We start from the raw sequence: 26,839 nt of genomic DNA on the forward strand, positions 1-26,839 counted from the left end.
GGGCGGGAGGGGAGAGGCCGAAGAGGGTGAGTCCTGGCGGGCCCGGGGCTTCCCGAGGGGCCGCTCAGTGCTGGCACCGAGGCTCCGAGCGCAGGCTCCGGACGGCACGCGGGGTGCAAACGACGCCCCACTTTGCAGAGGGGCCGTCGCGGGCTCACGTACCGGGTCCGAAGCCAGCGGATGCCGCGCGCATCCCGCGCGCCGGAAGCCCCGCGGCGGCCGTCCGGCAGGCGAGCGGAACCCGAGCGTGGCGGACCGGGGGGGCGGAGCCGCGCGGACGGACCGGAAGTTGGTCCGCCGCGTTTTCTGCCCGCGGCGCGCGGCGAAGGGTCGGCTCCGGCGGGCGCTGTGTGCGCCTACGCCTGCAGCCGGGCGCCGAGGGGGCCCCGGGGCGGCGGCGGCGGGTCTCCGAGTCCCTGAGCCGGACGGTGAGCGCGGCGCAGGGCCCGGCCTGGGCGGGGGCCGCTTCCTTCCCCTGCGCCGCCCCCGCCCCGCCGCCGCGCCGCTGCCGTCAGGGGCGCGGGCCTGAGGCGCGGGCGGGTCTCGGCGGGGCGCGGGGCCGCCGGCGATTTGCGGGGTGCGCGGCCTCCGTTGCCCGCCCTCCCTGGTCAGGGGGCGGCCCTTCTGCAGGGCGCTCTGTGCTTTGAGCCAGTTTAGTGGGTCTTGTCAGGTAGAGCAGCACATTTGTTTCTCTGCCTGGGTTCTGGTTACCGGGAGAAAATTAGGAAACACCGACGGGCGCCTGGCGGGCTCAGTCGCTGGAGCCTGGGACTCTTGGTCTCGGGGTGAGTTCGGGCCCGCGATGGGTGTGGAGATGACTGGAAGAGAGAAACCTGGAGAGGAAGAAAAAGGAGGAAACACTGAAACACTGATGTTCTTAACAGCGTTACATTGTAGTTTTCTGGCTGCGGAGGTTGAAGACTGGAGAGACTCCTCTCTACAGTGGGACTGCATTCATTTTCTCGTGGCTCTTTGAGGTCTCTCGTGCCATCTACCAATTAAGTAAAATAATTCAGTTTTTTTTAGTCTAAAGGATGACGCTTTAAGCCTCCGGTAACAAAGTAATTTAATCTTCCACCCCCTACCCCAGGCAACCCCCCAAAAAACACCCCACTGGCTCTCAGAAAATAATACCTAGCCCTTTGGTTTCCTTAGAGTGTGACATGTGATTACAAATTCTCTTCTTAGTCTTCCAGCAGGACGTGACGTGATGATCCGAATTTTTGTCTTCCAGCTTACTGTGAGGATGAGGGGGAGCTCCCTCGCTGAACAGACCATTTAAGAAGAGAACTACTTGTATGCACGTAGAATTTACTGCCTTTCTTCAAAAGATGAACCCAACTAATCCTTTTAGTGGGCAGCAGCCTGGGGTTTTCCCAGCATCTACCAGTGGTCCCATAGGAACGTTTCAGGCTAAGCCACCTTTTCGATTTGGTCAGCCTTCTCCTTTTGGTCAAAATAATACATTATCTGGGAAAACCTCAGGATTTTCACAGGTAGCCAGCTTTCCGACATCTTCTGGAGTAAGTCCTTCTTCAGCACAAACATCAGGATTCTCCCAAACCTCAAATGTTGGACTCTTTTCTGGACTTGAACACACTCCAGCTTTTGTAGCTGCCTCTGGGTCTTCAAGTTCATGTGTGCCTGCAAACCCAGGATTTAGTTTTAAATCACCCAATTTTGGGGCTTTCCCAAGTACTTCTACGTTTGGACCAGAAACTGGGGAGATAGCAGGCTCTGGTTTTGGGAAAACAGAGTTTAGCTTTAAGCCTCTGGAAAATTCCATGTTTAGACCAATATTTGGGGCTGAATCTGAGCCAGAGAAAACTCAGAGCCCAATTACTTCTGGATTTTTCACATTTTCTCACCCAATTAGTAGTGGGCCTGGGGGACTGGCTCCATTTTCTTTTCCTCAGGTAACAAGCAGTTCAGCTGCCAATTCAAACTTTACCTTTTCAAAACCAGTCAATAGTAATAATTCATCATCTGCCTTTACCTCTGCTTTGTCAAACCAAAATGTAGAGGAAGAGAAGAGGGCCCCTAAGTCACTATTTGGAAGTTCTAATAGTAGCTTCACTAACTTCCCCATACCTTCAGGGCCTCTGGGTGAACCATTCCCAGTTAGCAAAACAGGTGTGAGACAAGGATGTGAAGAACGTGTTTCCCAAATGGAGCCACTTCCCAGCCTCATGAAAGGACTGAAAAGGAAGGAGGACCAGGATCGCTCCCCAAGGAGACATGGCCATGATGCAGCAGAAGACTTGGATGCTCTGTCGAGGGGAGATCATCCTCCAGATAAACGACCTGTCCGCCTGAATCGACCCCGGGGAGGCACCTTGTTTGGTCGAACGATACAAGATGTCTTCAAAAGCAATAAAGAAGTAGGTCGTCTGGGCAGTAAGGAATCTAAAAAGGATATTGGCTGTGCCGAATCTGGGGAAAATGACCACATGGCCATCCCAGGAGGGAGTCAGTCTGTCTTGGCACCTTCCCGGCTCCCCGGTGTGAATAAAGAGGAAGAAACTGAAAGTAGAGATAAAAAAGAAGGTGAGCCTTCTATATGTGCACCATCCAGTAAATGCTGCTGGCAAGTTCTTGGTAAATTTCCTTGGGTCTTAGTTTGATGTTTCTGGTAAATTTTCTGTAAACACTAGGAATTCTGACATGCCAAGAGCATGTCCTACGTAAACATTTCCTTTGCTCTTACATAGGTGGTGCCTCCTATATGAAATGTTACGTCTGGGGGGCGATTGGCCGGCTCAGTTGGAAGAGCATGTGGTTCTTTTTTTTTTTTTTTTCAATATTTTATTTATTTATCTGACAGAGAGAGACACAGCAAGAGAGGGAACACAAGCAGGGGGAGTGGGAGAGGGAGAAGCAGGGTTCCTGCCGAGCAGGGAGCCTGATGCGGGGCTCGATCCCAGGACCCTGGGACCATGACCTGAGCTGAAGGCAGCCGCTTAACTGACTGAGCCACCCAGGTGCCCCGAGCATGTGGCTCTTGATCTCGGGCTCATGAATTGGAGCCCCACGTTGGGTGTGGAGATTACTTAAAAATAAATAAATACATAAACTTTGAAATGTTATATCTGATGCATTTTTAAAAAGATTTATTTATTTTAGAGAGAGAGAATACAATAGGGGGAGGGGCAGAAGGAGAGGGAGAGAATCTCAAGCAGGCTAACTCCCCGCTGAGCTCAGAGCCTGATACGGGCCCAGTCTTACCACCCTGAGATCATGACTGGACCCAAAATCAAGAGTTGGCTGCTTAACTGACTGAGCCACCTAGGCGCCCCATCTGATACATTTCCATGCCCGTTCTCCTATCCCTAGATTCTCTAAGAGGAACGCCTGGACGTCAAAGTAAAAGAAGCGAGAGCACAGACAGTCTTGGGGGCTTGTCTCCTGCTGAAATCACAGCAATCCAGTGTAAGAACATCCCTGACTCTCTCAATGACAGAACCATTCTGGAGAACCACTTTGGTAAAATTGCTAAAGTGCAGCGTATCTATACCAGGCGCAGCAAAAAGCTGGCAGTGGTGTATTTTTTTGATCATGTGAGTATTTCCAAGAAATTTAATAGTGAAAAAAAATTTGAACTTTTCACTTTGAAACCTGTTTTTTAATCTGTCAGTTATTTGCTAGAATTTGGGCAAGCGCTCGAATATCTTACTCTTTTTTTTTTTTTTTTTAAAGATTTTATTTATTTGACAGAGAGAGACACAGCGTGAGAGGGAACACAAGCAGGGGGAGTGGGAGGGAGAAGCAGGCTTCCCGCGGAGCAGGGAGCCCGATGTGGGGCTCGATCCCAGGACCCCAGGATCATGACCTGAGCCGAAGGCAGACGCTTAACGACTGAGCCACCCAGGCGCCCTCGAATATCTTATTCTTAACTTAGGCTGGAATAGCACTGTTTATTTCATAACTTGGGGTTATTCATGGAAAGCTTGCGGTCCCTACTGAATCAGTGTTCTAGAAATGCTGGGTGAGTGATTCCATGAGTCAGATTCCTCTGACATGCATGGGAGTGGCTCTGTAATCACACGGCACTTTTTCCAAATTGAGTTTTCTTGTTTTATTTGGTCATAGTGCATAATCGCTGTAAACATTCAAACAGTACAGAAAAAGTAGACTCCCCCTGTAATCGCACTCTCCAGAGGTAACTGATGTGACTTGTTTGATTTATACCTTGACGGTAAATACACATATAGGCACATACATGCATGACACATTGGTTGTAGGGTGTGTGCATACAGGGGCCATTCACATTATGTAGCTTTATATCTTTATTGTTTTTTTCTGAATATTCTTGTGGGGAAAAATAAGGTTCTATAGAATTTGTAAAGTAGAAGCATGTCTTTATACTTTTTTTTTAAATGATAAAAGTATAGCCTGTTAATGTAGGAGAAAAAAACAAATCTGTGGGAGGGTAAATCTTTGCAAGTATGTAGTCATGTTGGTTTTACACAAATGGGATCACACTGCATATGCAGTCTGGTAACCTTTCCAGGTAGCAATCTTCGGTATTTTCTGAAATCAATAAATAGCCTAGATTAGAATAGGATTGTTAAGCACTACGTGGCATTCTATCCTGTTGACCTACTTGGCCAATTTTCTATTTGTGGACATTTTGTGTATGTATTTCTGATTGGCTTATATCCTTTGTTTAAATTCCTGAAGTTCTGTGCCAAAATACATGCATAGCCTTAGGGGTTTTGATGTTTATTCCTGTTGATTTTTTTTACAATTCAGCGGCATTAATTACATTCACAATGTTGTACAACCATCACCACTGTCTATTTCCGGAACTTTTTCATCATCCCAAACGGAAACTCTAACCACTAAGCAATATCTCCCCATTTTCTCCTTCCTTCAGCCCTTGGTGACCTCTAATCTATTTTCTGTCTCTATGAATTTGCCTATTCTAGAAATTATTTTTAAGTGGAATCATATAGTATTTGTCCTGTTTATTTCGGTCAGCATAATGTTTTCAATGTTTGTCCATGTGGTTGTACTTCATTCCTTTTATGGTTGAATAATATTCCATTGTATAGTATAATATTCCAGTATATTACATGTTGTTTATTAATCTGCCAGTGGACAGAGGTTGTTTCTACTTTTTGGCTATTTTGAATAATGCTGCCATGAACACGGTGTGCAAATATCTCAAGACCCTGCTTTTAATTCTGTTGGTATATACTTAGGAATGGAATTGCTGGCTCATATGCATTGTTTTTTGTTTTTGTTTTTTAAGTTATTTGGCTATTGAGATGTATTTGCACTTCTGGCTGAATCCTAAAAAATATTAATGTAATAAATATGTAAATTGTCATTGTAAGCAGTTCATTGATACATATAATGCCGAGGTTCCCTAATTACCCTCATCTTTCCTGTTACCCAGGAGCAAACACTATTACCCAGTATGGTGTGTATTTTTCTAGACACTAATATGTAGTTGGTTTTGTGATAAATTGTACCCCATGTGTATCATTGTCTTCCCTTTGTCTTCAAGTGTGACTTGGCAATCTTTCCATTACTGTATGTGTAATCAGATGGTGAGAGTCATCTCACCAAATGCCAACAAGGCCAAGCTATGGGTTCTATCCCAGTAAAGTCATTACTTTCAAAAAGAAGAAGAGCTAACCCATGCCTGTGAGATGCGTAAGGGAGGCGAGGACTGTGTGGTCAGAACATGTAGGGGTGGAGGCACCTCTGTGGTGCAGAATTTTGCTACTGCATTTGTGGTTTTAATCTCATTTCCTTTGGTGCCCTGATGTCCTCATATGTTGTGTTGTGGACTGTTTTCTAGGTGTCTGCAGCCTTGGCTAGGAAGAAGGGGAAAGGCTTGCATAAAGACATGGCTATCTTTTGGCACAAGAAGAAAATAAGTGAGTTTGCAATTATTCTTGGTGTAGTCTCCAGTCCTCTGTGTACCACACCCTCCGAGCTGTCACCAGTGCCAGGGTGGGGCTGGCTGTCGGTGCATCCTGTGTCTCGGAGTGTTTCTGTGGGCTCCTCTGGAACCTCCTGTGACAATTAAGAGAGTATTACTTTTTCTTTTCTTTTTTTTTTTTTTTTTTTAAGATTTTCTTTATTTATTTGACAGAGAGATAGCGAGAGCAGGAACACAAGCAGGGGGAGTGGGAGAGGGAGAAGCAGGCTTCCTGCCGAGCAGGGAGCCCGATGTGGGACTCGATCCCAGGACCCTGGGATCATGACCCGAGTCAAAGGCAGACGCTTAATGACTGAGCCACCCAGGCGCCCCGAGAGTATTACTTTTTCAAACACAGTAAAAAAGTCCACTGCGAAGTGATTTGTGACTCATGAACTCTGCTCTTGTGTCCTCAGGTCCCAACAAGAAGCCCTTTTCCGTGAAGGAGAAGAAGCCGGGTGACGGCGAAGCCGGCCAGAGCCCCGAGGACACACCCTTTCAGCACTCTCCTCTTGGCAAGCCTGTGGTGAGGGCCGCAGCTGGCACCCTCCTGAGTAAAAGGTGCGGCCGGTCCTTCCTGTGGGTGCTCCGACTTCTGTGCCCTTGGCAGCAGTCGTGCCAGAGCATGGCAGGGAAGTGGGTGATACGCTGACACTTGAGCAGGGGGAATGGGGCCTGGGAGAGGGAGAGGAGGGCGTGGTGGGAGGGCAGGGGGAGACGGCTGGGCAGAGCCCCTGGGCTGCTCGCTTGTCTCGCTCAGTCCCGTGTCCCATGCGCTTGTACTGGCACCTGATGTGTATCAGTGTGTAAGGAGGACTTTTTCCCTGAAGAGGTCTACCTGGCTATGATCAAGTGTTCCTCAAAACTCCTTGTGGCAGTTTCCAGTATGACTTTCTGTAGGTCCAGCTTATTACGGCGAGGCAGTCCCCCTCGGCCGCACGATAGCTGGGGAGCCAGGGGTCTAGCTCTCAGGTGGGGGTGGGCACATGGTGTGTGCCTCACATGGCCTTCCCGTCTGAATGGAAATCTGTTCCCAGAGCCCTCAACTTCCCGCATGACCCCCCCCCCCCCCCCCCCCCCCCCCCCCCCCGCCACAGCCTGCTTCTGTTTGATCCTTCATGTATTTTGGTTAGTATATTGTTTCCTCACTTTTCATTTCACAGTTAGCACTTTAGTTGCTGATTTGTTTTGCTTTTTACTTTCCCACTCAGTCATATCTTCAACAGTAGAGTTCACTGAATATCGAAAGCCAACTAGAAAATGGGGAAGCTCACAGACATTGCTCATTTCTGTTTAGTACATCCTTCTACCAGAGTGAAGTGATGTATGAAAACATGTAGGCGTGTGATTTCCTCATGGTGTTAAAGTGTGTTTTTTTGTTTTTTTTCCCCAAATCTCAAGCTGAATTTCATTTTTTGAGATACAGATCTTTGGATATTCATTTAGCTGTTTAAAGGGGCTCATCTCATTCTTAAAAAGTATGGAATATTTTATTTTATTCTGTTTTTTTTTTTTTTTTTTAAGATTTTATTTTATTTTTGAGAGAGAGTGTAAGCATGCACGAGTGGTGGGGAGGGGCAGAAGGAGAAGCAGACTCCCTGCTGAGCAGGGAGCCCGATGTGGGGCTCGATCCCAGGACCCCGGGATCATGACCTGAGCCGAAGGCAGACGCTTAATGACTGAGCCACCCAGGCGCCCAAAAAATATGGAATATTTTAAAATCACAGAGAATGACAAGAGTAACACCTTCGTGCTCCTCACTAGCATTGTCAGGGCTTGTCTCATGTCAGTATTGTACTTTGTCAGTTTTGGAGGAGCAGAAAGTCTTGAATGGTGGAAGCATTCAGAAGTAGAAGTGATAGAAGCACCTGATGGATACAAGGCCCTTGATGTGTTACTTTCTTTGTAGCTCTCCAGTGAAGAAGCCAAGTCTTCTAAAGACCCATCAGTTTGAGGGAGACCCTTTTGACTCGGGCTCCGAGGGCTCTGAGGGTCTCGGGCCATGTGTGTCATCACTCAGCAGCCTGATAGGCACCGTGGCTGAGACTTCTGAGGAGAAGTACCGCCTGCTTGACCAGAGGGATAGGATCATGCGGCAAGGTATGGTGGGCGCACCTCAGCAGCGGTCCAGAGACCTGGCTAAGGTCATGGTAAGGTCACTGTGGGAGCTGGGAGGAGGGAGCAGCCCCTGCCCATGGGGCTCCACTGTCATCGAGTCTCTGGGTCCTCCAATGCCCTGCATATAATCTTTCCTGTGAGCTGGTTTCCCAAGGGGATGGAAGACATGGATTATAATGTAGATATGTCTTTAATTTTATTTTTGGAAGAAAATCCATAAACTATTGACCCATGCTAAATGAAACATTTTAAAGGGCCATTTTTAGACATTCAGAAAGCATATATTAAAAATCCAAATGTTTGGTTTGACAGAAATCCCCACAAATAAAACTTAAGAAATGTCAACCCAGGAGAAAAATCTGTAACTCATCACAAAGGCCTAATTTTCCTGATATAGAAAGTACTGTGGAAGTCATTGTGACAAAGGCCAGCCCAGTAGAGAAATGAGTAGGGGGTCAGAAGAGTTACAGAAAAGGAAATATACCTGACCTTGACCAACACAAGGCTAGGGGTGCTGGCCCCCTTACAGTCGAAAATTCACGTATGACTTTTGACTCCTCAAAAACTTAACTGCTGATAGCCTACTGGTGACTTACTCATAACAGTCAGTTAATGCATATTTTGTGTGTTATGTGTATCATATACTGCATTCCTACAATAAATTAAGCTAGAGAAAAGAAAATGTTATTAAAATGATAAGGAAGAGAAAATACATTTACAGTACTGTAAAAACTCTGTGTATGAGTGGACCTGCACATTTCAAACCTGTGTTGTTCCAGAGTCAACTGTGTCATGAATTGGTTTTTAAACATATGGAAAGGTGCTCAGCCCATCACACACAGCAGTCCAGTTACACCCGCAGAGGTGGCCTCTCCCCTGTTACATCATGATGCTGTCTCCTTGAGCCGGCTGTGGACGGCTGCACCGCTCCGGTAGAGGGCAGGTTGGCAGTACCTTCCGGCCGTAGGAAAGCCGTGCCTTTGACCCAGCATCCCACGCCCTGAAGTATGTGTGTTCCACATACAAGGTTGTTTTTGATGACAAAGATTGGGAATTGATTGTCCACATAGCAAGATTCTAAACAGTCTGAAAGAAGACCTGGGTTTCTTTATGGAAAAAAATGAAGATTTATTGTGAAGTAGGGAATCACAGTGTGGAAGTGTGTAGTATGCTACCCGTTGTGTATAAATAAGGGGGTAAGTGTACCTGCCTGTGGGTACATAAAGTAGTCCTGGAGGTATGAAAAGATCTGTTCACGTTGTCTCAGAGAGGGGAGCAAGGTGGGGGGGTCTATTTTGACATTTTTATACCTTTGGAATATAACCCATGTGAATATATTACCTATTCAAAAAATAAGTATTCTGTTAACTTTAAAAAAATATGTGCAGTGACCACACATAAAAGGAGAAAGCATTTGTGCTTTTTTTGCAAAGTTTTTTTTTTTTTTAAAGGTTTTATTTATTTATTTATTTGAGAGAGAGAGAGAGAGAAATGGAGAAGGGGGAACAGCAGAGGGAGAGGGAGAAGCAGACCCCCCACTGAGCAGGGATCCTGACATGGGGCTTGATCCCGGGACTCCGGGATCATGACCTGAGCTGAAGGCAGACACTTAACTGACTGAGCCATCCAGGCGCCCCTGCAAAGTTTTTTTTAAATTAAATTAGCTGTGGGATTTTACTCTCTTTAGAAGCTGTGAATGAGTGGAATAATCAAGTGCTTCCTTAACATGGTAATAAAAGCTGCTGTCCTACATTATGTCATTGACATGGTGATTTTTATATTCCAAATAAAATTAGCAGGTGTTGAAATTTTTCAAGATAAAAATAAGGGGTGTGCATTTTGAGCTTGAAGTTGTTGTAATCCATCTCATTTAAAAGGTATTTTTGTAACTTTAATTTTGTGGGAAGTAAGAGTAGTTTATTCAGGACCCAGGTTCTCTCAGGTGTTCTCTTAGGTGATTCTTGTTCTATCAACAACAGAATGAGATAGAAGCGATGAAGTACTGAGTTTGCTATTTACAATTAGCAGATTGATCTTTTTAACAAACATACTGCAGCATGACTGTTTATCGTTCAGACTGCTGTGGAGCCACGGACAGTGATCAGCGTGCCCCCCACCTGCATCATGCAGTGCAGACCTGTGGCTTTTGCGGGGGGACGAGGCCTCTGGGTGCCCTGGTACCTGACGTGATAGGCCATGCTTCCCTTTCAGCGCTTTACTTCGTCATTTGTGTGTGGCATTTGTCTTTAGTTTTATTTTTCCTTTTATTATCATAGTAACTGTGTGATACGTTACTTTTTACTTGTCATTTAGCTCGGGTGAAAAGAACTGACCTGGACAAAGCGAGGACTTTTGTTGGGACATGCCCAGATATGTGTCCTGAAAAGGAGCGGTACATGCGGGAGACCCGGAGCCAGCTGAGCGTGTTTGAAGTGGTCCCAGGGACTGACCAGGTGGAGCCCCGTGTCCTCGTGGGGTTCCTCTCTAGGCCGCTGTCCGTAATTAATCTTCAGGGTGGAGGTGGGCTATATAGGAGGTGGGGCTTATTCTTTTATAATTTCGGTACATATTGATACTTGATTTGGCGTTTACCTTTTTAGAGGGTGGCAGGGATTTAGGGGGTGGCTACTATTAACATTCATATTAAATTGTTTGTACTGTGAGGTGTGTACTAAATAATCTTATATAGGATAATTGGACCCCAAGGTACTCTAAGGTATAGCTGTAGATACAGATTTGTTTCATAGATTAAAAGTTTCTTTTCATTTGTGTTTTCTTTTCACAATTTTCTTCCTATCCTTTTCTGTGTTTGTGTTTTGCACAGTGAGATTATGCTCTAGGTGCAATTCTGAATGAATCCTTTTCACTTAAAATAGTATCACATTTTCTTTTCTGATAAACTCTATCAGCATTTTTTAAACAACAGCCTATTATTTGATTAGGTAGCTCTGTCAAGACTTCCCATTTTGCAGTCACTAGATATTTAAATTTCATTAATAATTCTATTGGGCATATTGTGTGTAACAAGTCTAAGGTATGTAGATTATTTCCTTTTGATAGATCCTAAGGGTGTGACCTTTCTTCAGGTTCCTGAACCATGTGTGTGCCAATGCATATTCCCAAATTGTTCCCTGGGAAATCTGCATCATTTTAGATCCTTTTTCCTCTTTGTTAATTTTGCTTGCGGACTTCTCTCTTGTTTGGTGGGGTTTTTTTTTGTTGTTGTTTTTTAAAGATCTTATTTTTAACTAATGTCTACACCCAAGGTGGGGCTTGAACTTATATTATAACTCTTACATCGACAGTCACATGCTCCACGGACTGAGCCAGCTGAGTGCCCCTTGGCTGGCGGTTCTAAGTTGCCCTTGCCCAGTGTGGGGCCCTCGGCTGGGTAGGAGTGTCACAGCAGAGGCCCCTGCCTCAGGAGACGGTCATGCTGGCTTACGGTGGATGCCCAGTCCTGGGGACGTCTGGTCTTCTGCCCTTGGCCACATGTCTTCAGCCTCCTTTGAGGTGGGACAGCTCCAGGCCTATGCCCTGCAAGGCTCCTGCTGCTGTCTCCGTTTCCTTTCTAGTCTGTGTGGACTTAACTTTGGGGTGTGAGTGTGGCTGAGGTCTGTTACAATGCTTCAGAGTCCTTTACCTGTCACACCTCTGCCGTTGGAACCATGCAGGTATATCTCTACTTACCTTCCTTCTTTTTTTAAAATTTTAAGTAATCTCTGCACCCAGTGTTGGCTTGAACTCGCAACCCTGAGATCAAGAGTTTCACACTCCACTGACTGAGCCAGCCAGGCGCCCCCACTTACATTACTTCTGCTTCTTCGCTCCTCATTGTATTTGTCAAAAACAAGTTTCTTGTTTGTTTTTGAATTTTGATCATTACCTTCAAACAAATTTTACATTTTTTTTAAAGTCTTTTTTTTTTTTTGAAAGATTTTATTTATTTATTTGAGAGAGAGAGAGCATGAGAGGGGGGAGGGTCAGAGGGAGAAGCAGACCCCTTGCCGAGCAGGGAGCCCGATGCGGGACTCGATCCCGGGACTCCAGGATCACGACCTGAGCCGAAGGCAGTCGCTTAACCAACTGAGCCACCCAGACACTCCAAATTTTACATTTTTTTTTAAAGTCTTTTTTTTTTTTGAAAGATTTTATTTATTTATTTGAGAGAGAGAGAGAATGAGAGAGAGCATGAGAGGGGGGAGGGTCAGAGGGAGAAGCAGACTCCCCGCTGAGCAGGGAGCCCGACGCGGGACTCAATCCCGGGACTCCAGGATCACGACCTGAGCCGAAGGCAGTCGCCCAACCAACTGAGCCGCCCAGGCGCCCCAAATTTTACATTTTAAAATTATATTCTGTAGTATTGATCTTGTATGAGTATGTGGGTGATTTTCCTCCTCGTTTTAAGGCGCAGCTGTGGGGAGGCTGGCCCAGCACCTGACACCCAGCTCTTTGCCCCGACTGTGTGTCCCCAGGTGGACCACGCGGCAGCTGTGAAGGAATACAGCCGCTCTTCCGCTGATCAGGAAGAGCCCCTCCCGCATGAGCTGCGGCCCTCGGCAGTGCTCAGCAGGACCATGGACTACTTGGTGACTCAGATCATGGACCAGAAGGAGGGCAGCCTGCGGGACTGGTATGACTTCGTGTGGAACCGCACACGGGGCATACGGAAGGTATCAGCCGCTTCTAATCAGAAAATTAGAAAATGCATGTGAATTCCAAAGTTGAAGCAAGATTTCTTTTCATTTTACTCAGTTATATTTCATCTGTGTAAAAAAAAAATGCTGTTATTTAAAATCATTACAAAGTCCTGTTAAAATGTGCTTCATGGGCTTTGTTTGAAATTGACATATGAGAAATTCAGGTAATCACGATTCTTCTAATCGTTTGTTCCCAATGCATGGAAATACATGCGTGTAATCTGTGTGTATACAAGACACATATGTATGTAAGGGGTGTGTGTGTGTGTAATACTCCCTCTTGCTTGTGGCCAGGACATCACACAGCAGCACTTGTGTGACCCTGTGACGGTGTCCCTGATTGAGAAGTGTACCCGGTTCCATATCCATTGTGCCCACTTCATGTGTGAGGAGCCCATGTCCTCCTTTGATGCCAAGATCAATAATGAGAACATGACCAAGTGCCTTCAAAGTCTGAAGGAGATGTACCAGGACCTGAGAAACAAGGGTGTGTCCTGTGCCAGCGAAGCTGAGTTCCAGGGCTACAACGTTCTGCTCAATCTCAACAAGGGGGACATCCTAAGGTAAACTTTCAAATTTGGAAGCTAGCCTAAGCTATATAAAAAGGCAGGGTTTTGTTTTGTTTTTTTTTTAAAGACTTTATTTATATTTTTTAAGATTTTATTTATTTATTAGAGAGAGTGTATGCATGAGGGGCAGAGGGAGAGGGAGAAGCAGGGAGCCAGATGCGGGGCTCTCTTCTAGGACCTTGAGATCACAACCTGAGCCAAAGGCAGCCGCTTAACCTACTGAGCCACCCAGGTGCCCCCCCCTTTTTTTAAGATTTTATTTATTTAGAGAAAGCATGCAAGCGGGGGGGAGGGGCAGAGGGGGGGAGAGAATCTCCAGCAGACTCCCCACTGAGCGGGGAGCCCAAATGGGGCTTGATCTCATGACCCTGAGATCACGGACGACCTGAGCTGAAACCAAGAGTCAGGTGCTTACCGACTGAGCTACCTAGGAGCCCCCATAGGCATCTCTCTTGAGTGATTCAGTCAACTCTGTTTATTTACAAAGGAAGACAAAGTTAAATTTTGTTTTTTAGATGTCATCATCATCAAAAACAGCTGGCAGTCATTTGGCATTAAAGTAATTCTTTGATAATCAATTCTTAAATTGATTTTTGCTTGAATTTGTTTATTTACCATCTTTTTAGAGAGCACCATTGTTCCCAATCCAGCTCAAGAGCAGCAGCTTTGAAGTTAGTAAACTGAATAGAATGGCAGATGTCACCATTAAGTCCCTCTTTCTCAGTATGGTTAAAATGTAGTTTTTTTTTTTTTGTCTATTTTCATGGACATTTTGTCTAATTAAAAATAAAATTGGGGGTGCCTGGGTGGCTCAGTCGGTTAAGCATCCAACTCTTGATCTCAGCTTAGGTCTTGATCTCAGGGTTGTGAGTTCAAGCCCCCTGTTGGGCTCTGTGCTGGGCCTGGAGCCTACTTAAAAAAAAAAGGAAAAGAAAAAAATAAATAAAATTCTAACCCTTTTGTCTCCTTTAATTAACAGAGAAGTACAACAGTTCCATCCTGCTGTGAGAAACTCCTCTGAAGTGAAATTTGCTGTTCAGGCCTTTGCTGCATTGAACAGTAATAATTTTGTGAGATTTTTCAAACTGGTCCAGTCGGCGTCTTATCTGAATGCTTGTCTTTTACACTGTTACTTTAATCAGGTGAGTCATGTAGCTATACTTAAAGAATTGGAAGAAACCAGATCGTTACTTGTGGCGTTTAAGTGCTTCTCTATTCCGAGAACATTTTAGCGGGTCCAGGCTAACTCTCATGTAAGCATTGCAGCCACCCCCAGAGGATGTTGCCGCATTACCTTGTGTCACAGAGGCTGGCGCCCTGGACCACTGGTGGAAAAAGCTGTATGATAGAAAATACTATTATTAAGTTTAGATCAGAGAAATCTCTTTAGAATGATATGACTTGAGTTCAGCACTATCATTTTCCTTGGAAACAAACCAAAAATCAAAAATTGCACATGCAAAGTCCCTGACTTAAAAATTCTTAAGTGTTATTAATCTGAATTTTTGGAGTGAACCTGATGATGCTGAATCCATTTCAATACTTATCTTAAGGGCCTGCTCCTTGTTGAGTACTGTGCTGTGCCTTGGGGTTGCAAACCTGGGGAAGACCCATGTCTTACTTGGTGCTTTACATAGGGTATGAATGCCTGGTCTCAAAATTCCCCAAGTCAGGTCTTCAGCCCTAGCCCCCTGACAGTGCATGCACTGTGCTGCCCCCCAGCTGCAAGGGGTCCTCTGGGTGGGGAGGAGGCTGCCGGGGTGGGGGTGTGTGTGTGGGGGGGCTCTTAGGACCTGGTCAGCTGGCTCTCTGACTCCAGGTTGTTTTTCTTCTTTGGTCACACATCAAGTCCTTTGGTAAACGGTGACTAAGCCCACGGTCATAGCCCAGGCGGAGGGTCTTCTTCAGGTGTGTTCATTGTCCTGTCTTATAATTGCCAATAGCACTGAAATTCTGGAACAAATGAAAAGATTTTTAACAACATGCCATTTGGGGAACTCTGTACATTCAATACATAAAACTGATAGCTACTATTTTCAGAATGATTATGTAGTGTTCTTAGAATATTGGCCATTTGTGCCCGTTTTAATAACTTGAAACAAAAAAGACATCTAAGTACTTTAGAGAAACGCAGTGTTTGACCTGGTCCCATAGGCTCCCTTGCTCAGCTCCACCTGCTGTGATGCTTCCTGTCCCTCCAACCCCAGCCCACTACTGCCTCAGGGCCTTTGCACTTGCTGTTCTCACTGCTGTTCTTTCTCCTCACAGAGCCATATGGTGCTCACCTTCTTCAGGTCTTGGCTCGGCTGCCACCTTCTCAGCAGAGCCCACCCTGCCTGCCTGCCCTCCTCCTCTGCCTTCCTCTGGTGCACTGTCACCGTTAAATGTACTGTGTATGTCACGGGTTCAGTTTGTTCGTTGTTGGTCTCTCCCTAACACATCAGTTCTGGGAGCAGGGATTTTGCTTTGTTCATTGTTGCGTGCTGCACATTAACAATGCCAGATAAGAAATAAATACTTGATAAATACTGTTGGAATTGAAGAACACTGCAAGAGGAAGCAAGGGTCACTCAGAGTCCTAGACCCACATACAAGTTTTGTTAACATTTTCCTGTTTTTCCTGTCTTCTTTTTTTAAAGTACTTCTTACGAATTCCATGCCATTTCTGCATTTTTCCATGGCATGCTATCATCTCTGTGATAATTTTTAGTGCCACAGAGCTTTTTGTCAAGTGGATAGTGCACAGTTGACCTTCCACATGCTCTGCTGATGGATGACTTGTCTTCTAGGGTTTCTTGTGTGGGTGTGTGTGTTTCAGATTTTATTTGTCAGAGAGAGCGCGTGTGCACACACCAGCTGGGGACGTGGCAGGCAGAGGGAGAAGCAGGCTCCCCGCTGAGCAAGGAGCCTGGTGTGGGGCTCGATCCCAGGTCCCCGTGATCATGACCTGAGCCGGACGCAGACGCTTAACCGACTGAGCCACCCAGGCGTCCCTAACCGTTCCTGTGTATGAGACTGTTTCACATGCATTTCTGGGCATCTTCTGCTGAGCAAATCCCCTGGTGATTGCTAAGCTTGGGCCTCTTAGTACCAGATTGCTTTCCAGAGGGACTGAGCAGTAGCAGGACCCTGTCCCCCACGGTGGCATTTTGTGGTCACGGAATGACTGGCTCCTTAACACTGCAGTGATTTTGCTTCTCTCTTCAGATCCGCAAAGATGCTCTCCGAGCGCTCAACATCGCGTACACTGTGAGCACGCAGCGCTCCACCGTCTTTCCCCTGGATGGTGTGGTGCGCATGCTGCTCTTCAGAGACTGTGACGAGGCCACAGACTTCCTGAACTACTATGGTCTCACTGTCTCTGATGGGTAAGAGCAGAGGGTGGCTGCGGGACCTCTCTTTTTTTTTTTTCTCTTTTAGTTCTGATAAAGGGCTGGGAAGTGCAGCTACGTGCCAGGCCCCAGAGAGGGCCCATTCTGCATGCTGCCTCCCTGGGGTGCAGGTGAACACAGCGAGGCTCAGAATGGGCTGGGGAGCATCCCCAGATCAGACACTGCTTGTTAGCGGAGTGGTGTTCAGACCTATTTCTTTGCAATTTTAAAATCAGTGCTTTTCATAAGATACTGAAGAAATTAAAGGTAAAGGTTAGGGTCTTCCTTATTCTTTCTCTCGAAGATGACTTCTGCTGGCCAGTGACTACCACTGCTGACCTGTGGTGGCCCAGACAGGCACTGGTGGGCCAGGCCAGGGGCTTCTGTGCTGCTTGGAGTCAGTGTTTTTTTTTTTTTTTTTTTAAAGATTTTATTTATTTATTTGACAGAGAGAGACATAGCGAGAGAGGGAACACAAACGGGGAGTGGGGGAGGGGAGAAGCAGGCTTCCCGCTGAGCAGGGAGCCCGATGCGGGGCTCGATCCCAGGACCCTGGGACCATGACCTGAGCCGAAGGCAGACGCTTAACGACTGAGCCACGCAGGCGCCCCTGGAGTCAGTGTTTTAAGAACCTGATGAAACTCGTGGACCCTCTCCTCGTAAATGGCAGCATAACGTGCACCATGTCTTGTTCCAAGTTGCTGTTTCTCTAGCCCTTCCCTCCTCTTCCCTCCTCATTGCCAGCCCCTTCCTGTCTGCTTCCTGCAGGCCTGTCCTCACAGAAACATGCGGCTTTGGAATAAGACAGGAGCATGCAGGTGTGTGCTGTTCCACGTAGGGCTGCGTACAAGTGGGCCAGGAGGCTCCCATGTCACAGGGCAACGTCCAGGCTGGCAGCTCTGGGTACTGTGGGCTGGGACACCAGATCAGCCTTTACTGCCTCCCTCTTCACTTACACGTGGTTGTGGGGTGACCCAGTGATGGGGACAGGGCTTCCAGCATTGCTGCTGGGTGCTGAGAGGTGACGATCGGCTTCTCACCGATGTAACGCTTCTCTGGGTTCTCTGTGGTCTGGGTAGCTGTGTCGAGCTGAACCGGTCCTCGTTCCTGGAACCAGAGGGCTTATCCAAGGCCAGGAAGTCGGTGTTCATTACCAGGAAGATGACCGTGTCGGTTGGGGAGATTGTGAGTGGAGGGCCATTGCCCCCCATCCCTCGTCATACTCCCGTGTGCAGCTTCAACTCCCAGAACAAGTACATTGGGGAGAGCCTGGCTGCAGAGCTGCCTGTGGGCACCCAGAGACCCAGCTCGGACGCAGTAGGTGAGAAGCTGCAGTTGCAGGAGGGAAGTAGCATTGCCCCTCCAGGAAGCCTCTCTGGAGGTAGGAGCATCTGTTTTAGTTTGTGGGTGGGGGTGGGGCGGGTGGTACTGGCTCAGTGCTCAGATACTTCTCCCCTCTCAAGAACGGCCTGAATGGCTCTTTGATGTCACGGTGCTTGGTTCCCACTGGTGAAGCTCACACTGTCCCCTGTGACATTGCTCGGGAGGGTAGCCAGCCCTTAGGGTCACTGTGGGTGCCCAGGGGTTGTCTTAAGTACCTGCACTTGCCTGTTCCCTTCCAGGTGGGGGGAAAGGAGAGGCGTGTGGGGCAGAGGCAGATGTACCGCCGCCCGCTCTCCTCCAGCAGCCTCTTCCCACCCCTGCGCCCACACCAGCTTCTCTGCCTCACCTCCCAGCACCGACCCCGAGCACAGCGCCTGGCCTCTTCCAGCCCCCTGTGCAGCCCCCCCTCCAGCCCCCTGTGCAGCCCGAATTGCTTCCTCCAAGGCCTGTACCTTCGTACTCGGATGCGGTAAGGAATGTTCGGGTTAGGGCGCTGAGGAGCCCGTGGTACAAGTGTCACCATGGTGTCTGATACTCCAGATCGAACCCACAGAGGTGGTCGCCTGTGGCTCTAAAATACTCTGAGTGCCAGCTGGGGCGGGTCTCAGGGCCCTGGCCGTGGAGGCTTAAGCCTTGGTCTTTCTGACAAGGTGCCTGGGGCTCCGAGCTTAGGGCTGCACCAGGCCACCTAGCTTGTTGCCTGTGTCTGCTTGAAGGGGCCACAGCTCAGATATTGGAGAAGGCGTGGCAGGGTTTTTGTGGCCATAACGTGAGGGCTGAAGGAAGTCCTGTCTTGCACTGAGGGCTCTGCAGACAGGTGGGTCTCTGTGGACCAGCCTCTGCCCTATGGAGTGGACTGTGTTGCCTGGTCTTCCATGAGGGGTCCAGGGAGAGGCCCTGCCTGCAGCCCCTCAGCTGTGGGTGGCAGAGCTGGGGCTGACCCCGCAGGCTCAGTGCAGAGCCCCCATCTTTGTCACGGTCGTCAGGACAGCACTTCATTGCTTCCTGTCCCAGTGCCGTCTTGCACCCCTGACGTGTCTGCTCTGAGCGATGTTCAACACTGCTCACTTGAGAGAGCCAGTGGACGTGTTGACTGGGGACCTGTGGGGCCCCAGGCAGCACTGTGTGCTCGCCGATGGGGTTGAACAAGGCCTGTCTACCATATAGGTTGTGGGCTTGGGCTCGCCAACCCTGTTGCTTGGGCCGGTGCTGGGGTGTTAAGGAGGCCTGAGAGGATCGTGAGAATGGTTAGAGAAGCTGACCGTGTTGGATGTGGTGTGGGGGGGGGGCGGCGTGGGAGGGTGTTGAGCAGGCAGCAGGCTTGCCCTGTCCTTTGATGAAGGCTTCTCTCCGTTCATTAGCAGGAAACCTTTCCAGAAGCAGCATAGCTGATTCCCAGATTCCCTCAGACAAGTGTCCACTGATGAGGTTGTGAAGGGATGTTTTCGCCCTGGGGCGGGGGGATGCTCCGTGAGACCATCTCCAAAGTTCTAACCCTCTGTGAAGGTTTTCAGTACCCTTAGGCTGTAGGGCTAGATTGTTTGGTTTTAAGCTCAGTCTGGATTGAGGCAGTGTTTCTCACTGCTGGCACTCTGACCCCGACCTGTCCTCTCCTTAGGACCTGGCTCAAGTAGTGGATGAGCTCATCCAGGAGGTTCTTCAGAGGGACTGTGAGGAGGTTGGTGCCGCTGGGGCGGCCTTCGCAAACACAGCTCTGGGGTAAGTGCAGTGCCCCACCTGCTCTGAAGCTGTTTGCTCCCTGGGGCCGTTCCCCATCCCTCCGTGTTTCTTCTTATAGAGCTGCTCTCAGTCTTGGACAGGAGGTTGCAGCTGCCCATTTGTAAAGGCTTAACTGTTGGTCCTGTCCTCTAGGTGGGTATGATTGTGTCGTGTTCCTGACCTTCTCTTTGTCATTGGCATGAAGTTTCTGTTTGTGTGTGCTTTTTGAGCAATGTTAGGTTTATTAAAGTTGTAAATTAAAAACATGTTTTTCCTGGAACTTTGAACATGCCTTTAAAATACAGCAGAGTATAAAAATTTGTTTATTCTCTATTAAAAATTAAAAACACTTTATGTGATCTTGGATTAAATTTTACTTTATAAATTTAACAAATTAAATCCCTTTAAACATTTTACATGATTTGCATTTTATACCATGATGAAATTTCTTTAGAGATTTCAAGCTACAGTTATAAATTTCATATATCTAATTCTAATATTTTAAATAGTCTTAATAAATTTAATAATAAAAATTTTTCTAAGACTTAAACAACTTAAAGTTAATTAAAGCTAATCGATTTAGTAAATCAGATTATTTTAGGGATTTCAAACATGTTTTAAAAATCCTATTACACATGAAATCACACAATGATTAAAAAGTATAATTTCACCTAGTATAAATGTAGATGACTCTAAAGTCATCTTTTTATTAAAAAGTTAATCTTTGGGTGCCTGGGTGGCTCAGTCGTTAAGTGTCTGCCTTCGGCTCAGGTCATGATCCCAGGGTCCTGGGATCGAGCCCCGCATCGGGCTCCCTGCTCGGCGGGAAGCCTGCTTCTCCCTCTCCCACTCCCCCTGCTTGTGTTCCCTCTCTCGCTGTCTCTCTCTCTCTGTCAAATAAATAAATAAAATCTTTAAAAAAAAAAAAAAGTTAATCTTTTCAATAGGTTTAATTCATTTTCTTTTACTGGAGTCAGATACTTTCTGGTTGAATTAAAAATAAATACGATTTCCATTGGCTTTATTTTATTGTGATAAAATGTGCATAACAAAATTAAATACCTTAACCATTTTTAAGCATACGACTCAGGGCATTAAGTACATTAACAGTGTTGTGTATCCATCACCATTGTTTCCGGAACTTTTTCATCATCCCAAACAAACTATACCCGTTAAATAATAATATCCCATTCTCCTCTTTCCCTAGCTCCTGGTAGCATCTATCCTACTTTCTGTCTTCATGAGTTTGCCTCTTTAGGTACCTCACATGAGTGATATCGTAACAGTATTTGTCCTTTTTTGTCTGGATTTTTTTAGACACAAAAATGTCTTCAAGTGCATCTCTTGGTTATAGCCCTATACTAGCATTTCATTCCTTTTTTATGGCTGAATAATACTCCATTAAAGTATACAGTTGACCTTTGACCAACGTGGGGGGTCAGGGGTGCTGACCCCCTTTGCAGTCGAAAATCCAAGTATAACTTTTGACTACCCAAAATCTTAAGTAATTGTAACCTACTGTTGACTGGAAGCCTTACTGATAGCAATTAATAGTCGATTAACACATATTATGTGTATTATATGTATCATATACTGCATTCTTACAGTAAAGTAAGGTAGAGGGAAGGAGACGTTAGTACGAAAATCATAAGGAAGAGAAAATACACTTACAGTATTGTATGTGTGAGTGGACCTGTGCAGTTCAAACCCGTGTTTTTCAGGGGTAAACTGCATAAACACATATACACATGTATATATACACATTTTGTTTATTCATCTGTTGATGGACACTTGGGGTTAGTTCCACCTTTTGACTATTGTGAATAATGCTGTTGTGAACATTGCTGTACAAATAACTATTTGAGTCTCTACTTTCAGTTCTTACGGGCATATGCCTAGGAGTGGACTTACTAGATCATATGATCTTTTTTTAATTTTTGAAAAACTGCCAAACTGTTTTCCACAGTGGCTGCACCATTTTATATTCCCACCAGCAGTGCACAAGGGTTCCATTTTCTCTACATTCTTGCCAGTATACAGTATCATCGTTAAAAAAAATTTTTTTTTTAAAGGTTTTATTTGACAGAGAGTGAGTGCACAGGTGGGGGGAGCAGCAGGCAGAGGGAGAGGGAGAAGCAGGCTGCCTGCTGAGCAGGAAACTCAATGTGGGGCTTGATCCCAGGACCCTGAGATCATGACCTGAGCCGAAGGCAGATGCTTCACCGACTGAGCCACCCAGGCGCCCTAAAATTTTTTTTATTGTAGTCATCATAAAGGGTGCAGAGTAGTATCTTGTTGTAGTTTTGGTGTGCATTTCCCTAATGAGTAATGATGTTAAACCTGTTTTCATGTGCTTATTTGCCTTTGTGTATGTCCTTTGCCCATTTTTAATTGTTTTTGTTGAGTTTGTAGGAGTTCATTTATTTTCTGGGTATTAATCCCTTTTCAGATATATGATTTCAAACATTTTTTCCTATTCTGTTTGGGAATGTCTTTTCTGTTTGGATTGTCTTTTTACTTTCTTGATAGTGTCCTTAGGTGCACAGAAGTCTTAAGTTTTATGTAGTCCATTTTATCTAATTATTCTTTTGTTGCCTGTACTTTTGGTTTCATATTCAAGAAATTGCCAAATCCAATGTTAAATATTTTCCTGTGTTTTCTTCTGAGAAAATTATAGTTTTAACTCTTAAGTTTAGATTTTTGTTCCATGTTGGTTTCATTTTCATATATGGTCCAACACCATTCTTTTGTATATATTCTTTGTATTTTGAAATGACTATCTTTTCCTCTTTGAATAGTCTTGGCACCCTTGTTGGAAATCAACTGGTCATATATGTGAGGGTTTCTTTCTGGATTCTCTATTCTGCTGTCGGTCCATATGTCTGTTTTTACGCCAATACCACATTGTCTTGATTGCATAGCTTTGTAGTAAGTTGTAGTAAGTTTTGAAATCACAAGGCATGAGTCCTTCAACTTTGTTTCTCTTTTTTGAGAACGTTCCACTATTTGGTGTCCCTTGAAATTCCATATGAAATTTTAGGATGAGTTTTTCTTTCTTTTTTTTTTGAGAGAGAGCGAGCGAGCGGGGGTGGGGGGCAGAGAGAGGATCTTAAGCGGGCTCCATGCCCAGTGCAGAGGCTGACCTGGGGCTGGATCTCACGACTCTGAGATCATGACCTGAGCCGAAATCAAGAGTTGGATGCTTAACCGACTGAGCCAGCCAGGCGCCCCTGGGGTGAGTTTTTCTATTTCTACAAAAATGCTTCTGGGATTTTGATAGTGATTGTATTGAATCTGTAGATTGCTTTGGGTAGTTTTGACATCTTAACGTTAAGTCTTCCAGTCTAGGGGCGCCTGGCTGGCTCAGTCGATAGAGCATGTGACTCTCTTGATCTTGGGGTTGTGAATTTGAGCCCCATGTTGGGCTTAGATTACTTAAAAAAAAAAAGTCTTCTCGTCTATCTACATGGGCTCTCTTTCCATTTGTTTAGGTCATCCTTTATTTCTTTCAGCAATGTTTTCTGCTTTTCATTGTATAGGTCTTTCATCTTCTTGGTTAAATTTATTACTAATTGCTTTATTCTTTTCAGTGCTATTTTAAATCAAATTGTTTACTTAATTTCACTCTTAGAATGTTCATCGCTAGCATGTAGGAATACGATTGATTTTTTTTTTTAAAGATTTTTATTCATTTGAGAGAGAGAGCATGGGGGGGAGGGGCAGAGGGACAAACAGAGTCCCCACTGAGCAGATAGCCTGACACGGGGCTCCATCCCAGGATCACGACCTGAGCTGAAGGCAGATGCCCAACCAACTGAGCCACCCAGGAACCCCTGATTTTTTTGATCCTTACATTCCAATCTTGCTAAACTTGTTTATTAGTTCTAATAGGTTTTGAATGGATTTCTTAGGTTTTACTATATACAAGATCATGTCCTCAATGAAGAGATAATAGTTTTTTTCTTCCTTTGTAGTTATGGATGTTTTTTATTTTTTTATAACTTCCAATATAGTATTGAATAGAAGCAGCAAATAGGGCATCCTTGTCTTGTTCCTGGTCTTAGAGGAAAAGCTTTCAGTGTTTCACATCTGAATATGTTAGCTGTGGTTGTTTCATATACAGGCTGTATCATGCTGAGGGAATTCCTTTCTTTTTGTAGTTTTTTGAGTGCTTTTTATTGTGAAATGGGGCTGAATTTTGTCAGTTGCTCTTTCTGCATCAATTAGGATGATCATGTGAGTTTTTTCCATTCAGTTTATTAATATGTTTGTATTACATTGTTTTTCATTTGTGGAACTATCCTTGCATTCTAGTAGTAAATCCCATTTGGTAATTTTATATAATCCTTTAAATATATTGCTGAATCTTGTTTTGTTGATATCTTGTTGAGGATTTTGGTATCATTATCCTTAAGGGATATTGGTCTGTGGTTTTCTTACAGTGTCTTTGTCTGGTTTTGTTATTAGTGTATCAGTTCAGGGCAATGCTGGCTTCACAGAAGTGTTAGAAAGTGTTTCTTCCTCTTCACATTTTTAGAAGAGTTTGAGAAGCATTGGTGTTAGTTCTCCCTTAAGTGTTTAATATAATTTGTCGGTGAAGCCATGTGTTTCTGGACTTTTCTTTGTTGGGAGGGGTTTATGAATACTGAGTCAATCTCATAAGTTATAGGTCTATTCAGATTTTCTATTTCTACATGAGTCAGTTTTGATAGATTGTGTGTTTTAGACATGAGCTTAATTTTTATGCTAAAAGCCAAATACATATTTTTCCTAGTCAATATTAGAAGTTTAGTTATGCGGCTTGCTTGGCTTTTATTTATTTATTTAGAATGATACTCACTTTTCTCTGCCTAGTGTTTCCAATGCTGCTATGGAGGAGCTATTAACAGCTGCAACCACAGGCATTTTGAGGCACATTGCAGCTGAAGAAGTGTCTAAGGAAAGGGAGCGAAAGGAGGAGGAGAGGCGGCAGGCTGAAGAGGAGAGGTGAGTGTGTCTTGTTCTTGCAGTGCACATGAGGTCAGAGTGTGTGGACACGGGACAGAACCTACCCTGGCCTGGGATGCTCTTACTGTTGTCCACCTCACTGGCATCAGACCCATGGTTCACCCAGCGCCCTCATACACTGCAGTCCAGGTAATGGGTGGGGGTCCGAGGCCACACCCACCTTGTGAGCAGCTGCCTTCCCCCACAGCTGGAGGGGGGAAGGGTGGTGGTCAGGGGAGCTGGAGTGGGTATGGCTGTGTGGCTTGTCTGGTGGGATCAGAGCTGTGGGCTTGCCGGCTTAGGCGGCACAACTCAAATCCCAACTTTCGAGGTCAGGGAGGGTGCTGACGCTTATTTTTATTCTTAAACATTACTCTTGTGCTTTTTTTTCCTTTTACCCTTAGGTTGAAACAAGAGAGAGAACTGGTGTTAACTCAGCTGAGCCAGGGCCTGGCTACAGAGCTGACAGAACTTGTTGTGACAGAATGCGTGAGGGAAACCTGCTCCCAAGAGTTGAAGTAAATGACGTGCTAGTATCTTGTAGTTCAAGGGTGCAGGGTGGTGGGAAAGAAGGGGTTTATTGAGGCACTGTGGCCAGGCTGCTGCAGTTCGGGCTAGCTGTGTTTCACTTTGACAAGGAACATGTCTTTTGGATAGCCAAACAGTAAAATGCCATTCTTGTTCCTGAGTGTGTGTTGCCTCCAGAGAGGGCCTCACTTACACTCTTGACCTCATTGTGGATCCTGCACTGGTTGTAGGGAAGTGTCTGTTAGCAAAATAATTCACTGGTAGTCTTCTACACACCGAGGTATTTACTGTTAGTTTTTCTCAAGTAGAAGATCCTTTCTCTTGTTTCCTGTGTTAAAAGATTTTTTTGAGGTATCTCATTTAAGAATTTTATTAACTTCTTTTTTTTAAAGTATAATTAACATGCAATGTTATATTAGCTTGAGATGTACAACATACTGATTCGAAAGTTCTATAAATTATTCAGTGCTTACCATGATAAGTGTATTCACCACCTGTTACTATACAACATTATTACAGTATTTATTATTCACTGTATTCCCTATGCTGTACTTTTCATCTCTGGGACTTATTTATGTTTTGACTAGAAGTTTGTATGTCTTAATCCTCTTTATTTCACTCTTTCACTCATTCCCCGCCCCCCACCTCTCCTCTGGCAACCACCAGCTCTCTGTATTTAAGAGTCTGTTTTTGTTTATTTCTTTGTTCTGTTTTTTAGATTCCACATATAAGTGAAATCATATGGTGTTTGTCTTTTTCTGTCTTATTTCACTTAGTACATTATTCTCTATGTCCATCCATGTTGTTGCAAATGGCAAGATCTAATTCTTGTTTGGTGGCCTAGTAGTATTCCATTACACACACACACACACACCCACACCCACACCCACACACCCCCACACACACCATATCTTTATTTATGTATCTATAGATACTTAAGTTGTTTCTATATCTTGGCTATTATAAATAATGCTGTTATAAACATAGGGGTGCATGTATCTTTTCAAATTAGTTTTCAATATCTTTGGGTAAGATATTGATATTGGGTAAGATATTCTACTACCCAGTAGTAGAATACTGGATCATATGGTATTTTAAGTTTTAATTTTTTGAAGAGCCTCCATACTGTTTTCCACAATGGTTGTACTAATTTACATTCCCACCAATAGTAGACAAGGGTTCCCTTTTCTCTACATCCTGGCCAACATTACTATTTGTCTTTTTGATTCTAGTCATTCTGACTGAGGTGATATCTCATTATGGTTTTGATTGACATTTCCTTGATGATTAGTGATGTTGAGCATCTTTTCATATGTCTGTTGGCCATATATAGGTCTTTGGAAAAATATATATCCAGGTCCTCTGCCTGTTTTTAAACTTTTTTTTTTTTTTTTTTGGGTGGTGAGTTATGTAAGTTCTTTATGTATTTTGGATATTAACCCCATCTATATTGGATATGTAATTTACAGATATCGTCTCCCATTCACTGGGTCGCCTTTTTGTTTTGTTTTGCTGATGGTTTCCTTCACTGTG

The 26,839-nt window shown here is 45.2% G+C and overlaps 2 protein-coding genes across 13 annotated transcripts in view; one reads left to right on the forward strand and one right to left on the reverse strand.

Moving 5' to 3' along the window:
• Positions 1-256, reverse strand: part of YBEY (ybeY metalloendoribonuclease) — a 5,525-nt gene extending 5,269 nt beyond the window's left edge. For 7 of the 8 annotated variants that reach the window (XM_035030007.1, XM_035030006.1, XM_035030001.1 and 4 more), the window contains exon 1: positions 163-243. The gene's annotated coding sequence lies outside the window, so the exon portion shown is untranslated. Of the gene's footprint in view, positions 1-162 lie in introns of all 8 variants that reach the window. The other variant, XM_035030008.1, reaches the window with a different exon arrangement.
• Positions 257-355: 99 nt separating this feature from the next.
• The window catches only part of MCM3AP (minichromosome maintenance complex component 3 associated protein), a 52,111-nt gene continuing 25,627 nt past the window's right edge, over positions 356-26,839 (forward strand). The window contains exons 1-16 of one of the 5 annotated variants that reach the window (XM_035029997.1): positions 356-428; positions 1,235-2,547; positions 3,334-3,557; positions 5,810-5,888; positions 6,349-6,493; positions 7,842-8,032; positions 10,364-10,503; positions 12,526-12,723; positions 13,045-13,313; positions 14,299-14,461; positions 16,527-16,687; positions 17,770-18,011; positions 18,313-18,542; positions 19,692-19,792; positions 24,647-24,778; positions 25,183-25,296. In XM_035029997.1, coding sequence (XP_034885888.1) covers positions 1,299-2,547; positions 3,334-3,557; positions 5,810-5,888; positions 6,349-6,493; positions 7,842-8,032; positions 10,364-10,503; positions 12,526-12,723; positions 13,045-13,313; positions 14,299-14,461; positions 16,527-16,687; positions 17,770-18,011; positions 18,313-18,542; positions 19,692-19,792; positions 24,647-24,778; positions 25,183-25,296 — 3,638 coding nt within the window. In that variant the 5' untranslated portion in view covers positions 356-428; positions 1,235-1,298. Of the gene's footprint in view, positions 429-511; positions 786-817; positions 2,548-3,333; positions 3,558-5,809; positions 5,889-6,348; positions 6,494-7,841; positions 8,033-10,363; positions 10,504-12,525; positions 12,724-13,044; positions 13,314-14,298; positions 14,462-16,526; positions 16,688-17,769; positions 18,012-18,312; positions 18,543-19,691; positions 19,793-24,646; positions 24,779-25,182; positions 25,297-26,839 lie in introns of those variants that run through there. The other 4 variants (XM_035029996.1, XM_035029998.1, XM_035029999.1 and 1 more) reach the window with 4 other exon arrangements.

Source organism: Mirounga leonina, unplaced genomic scaffold (genome assembly GCF_011800145.1).
Source record: "Mirounga leonina isolate KUSES-001 unplaced genomic scaffold, KU_Mleo_1.0 Mir_353, whole genome shotgun sequence".
NCBI classification, from domain to species: Eukaryota; Metazoa; Chordata; class Mammalia; order Carnivora; family Phocidae; genus Mirounga; species Mirounga leonina.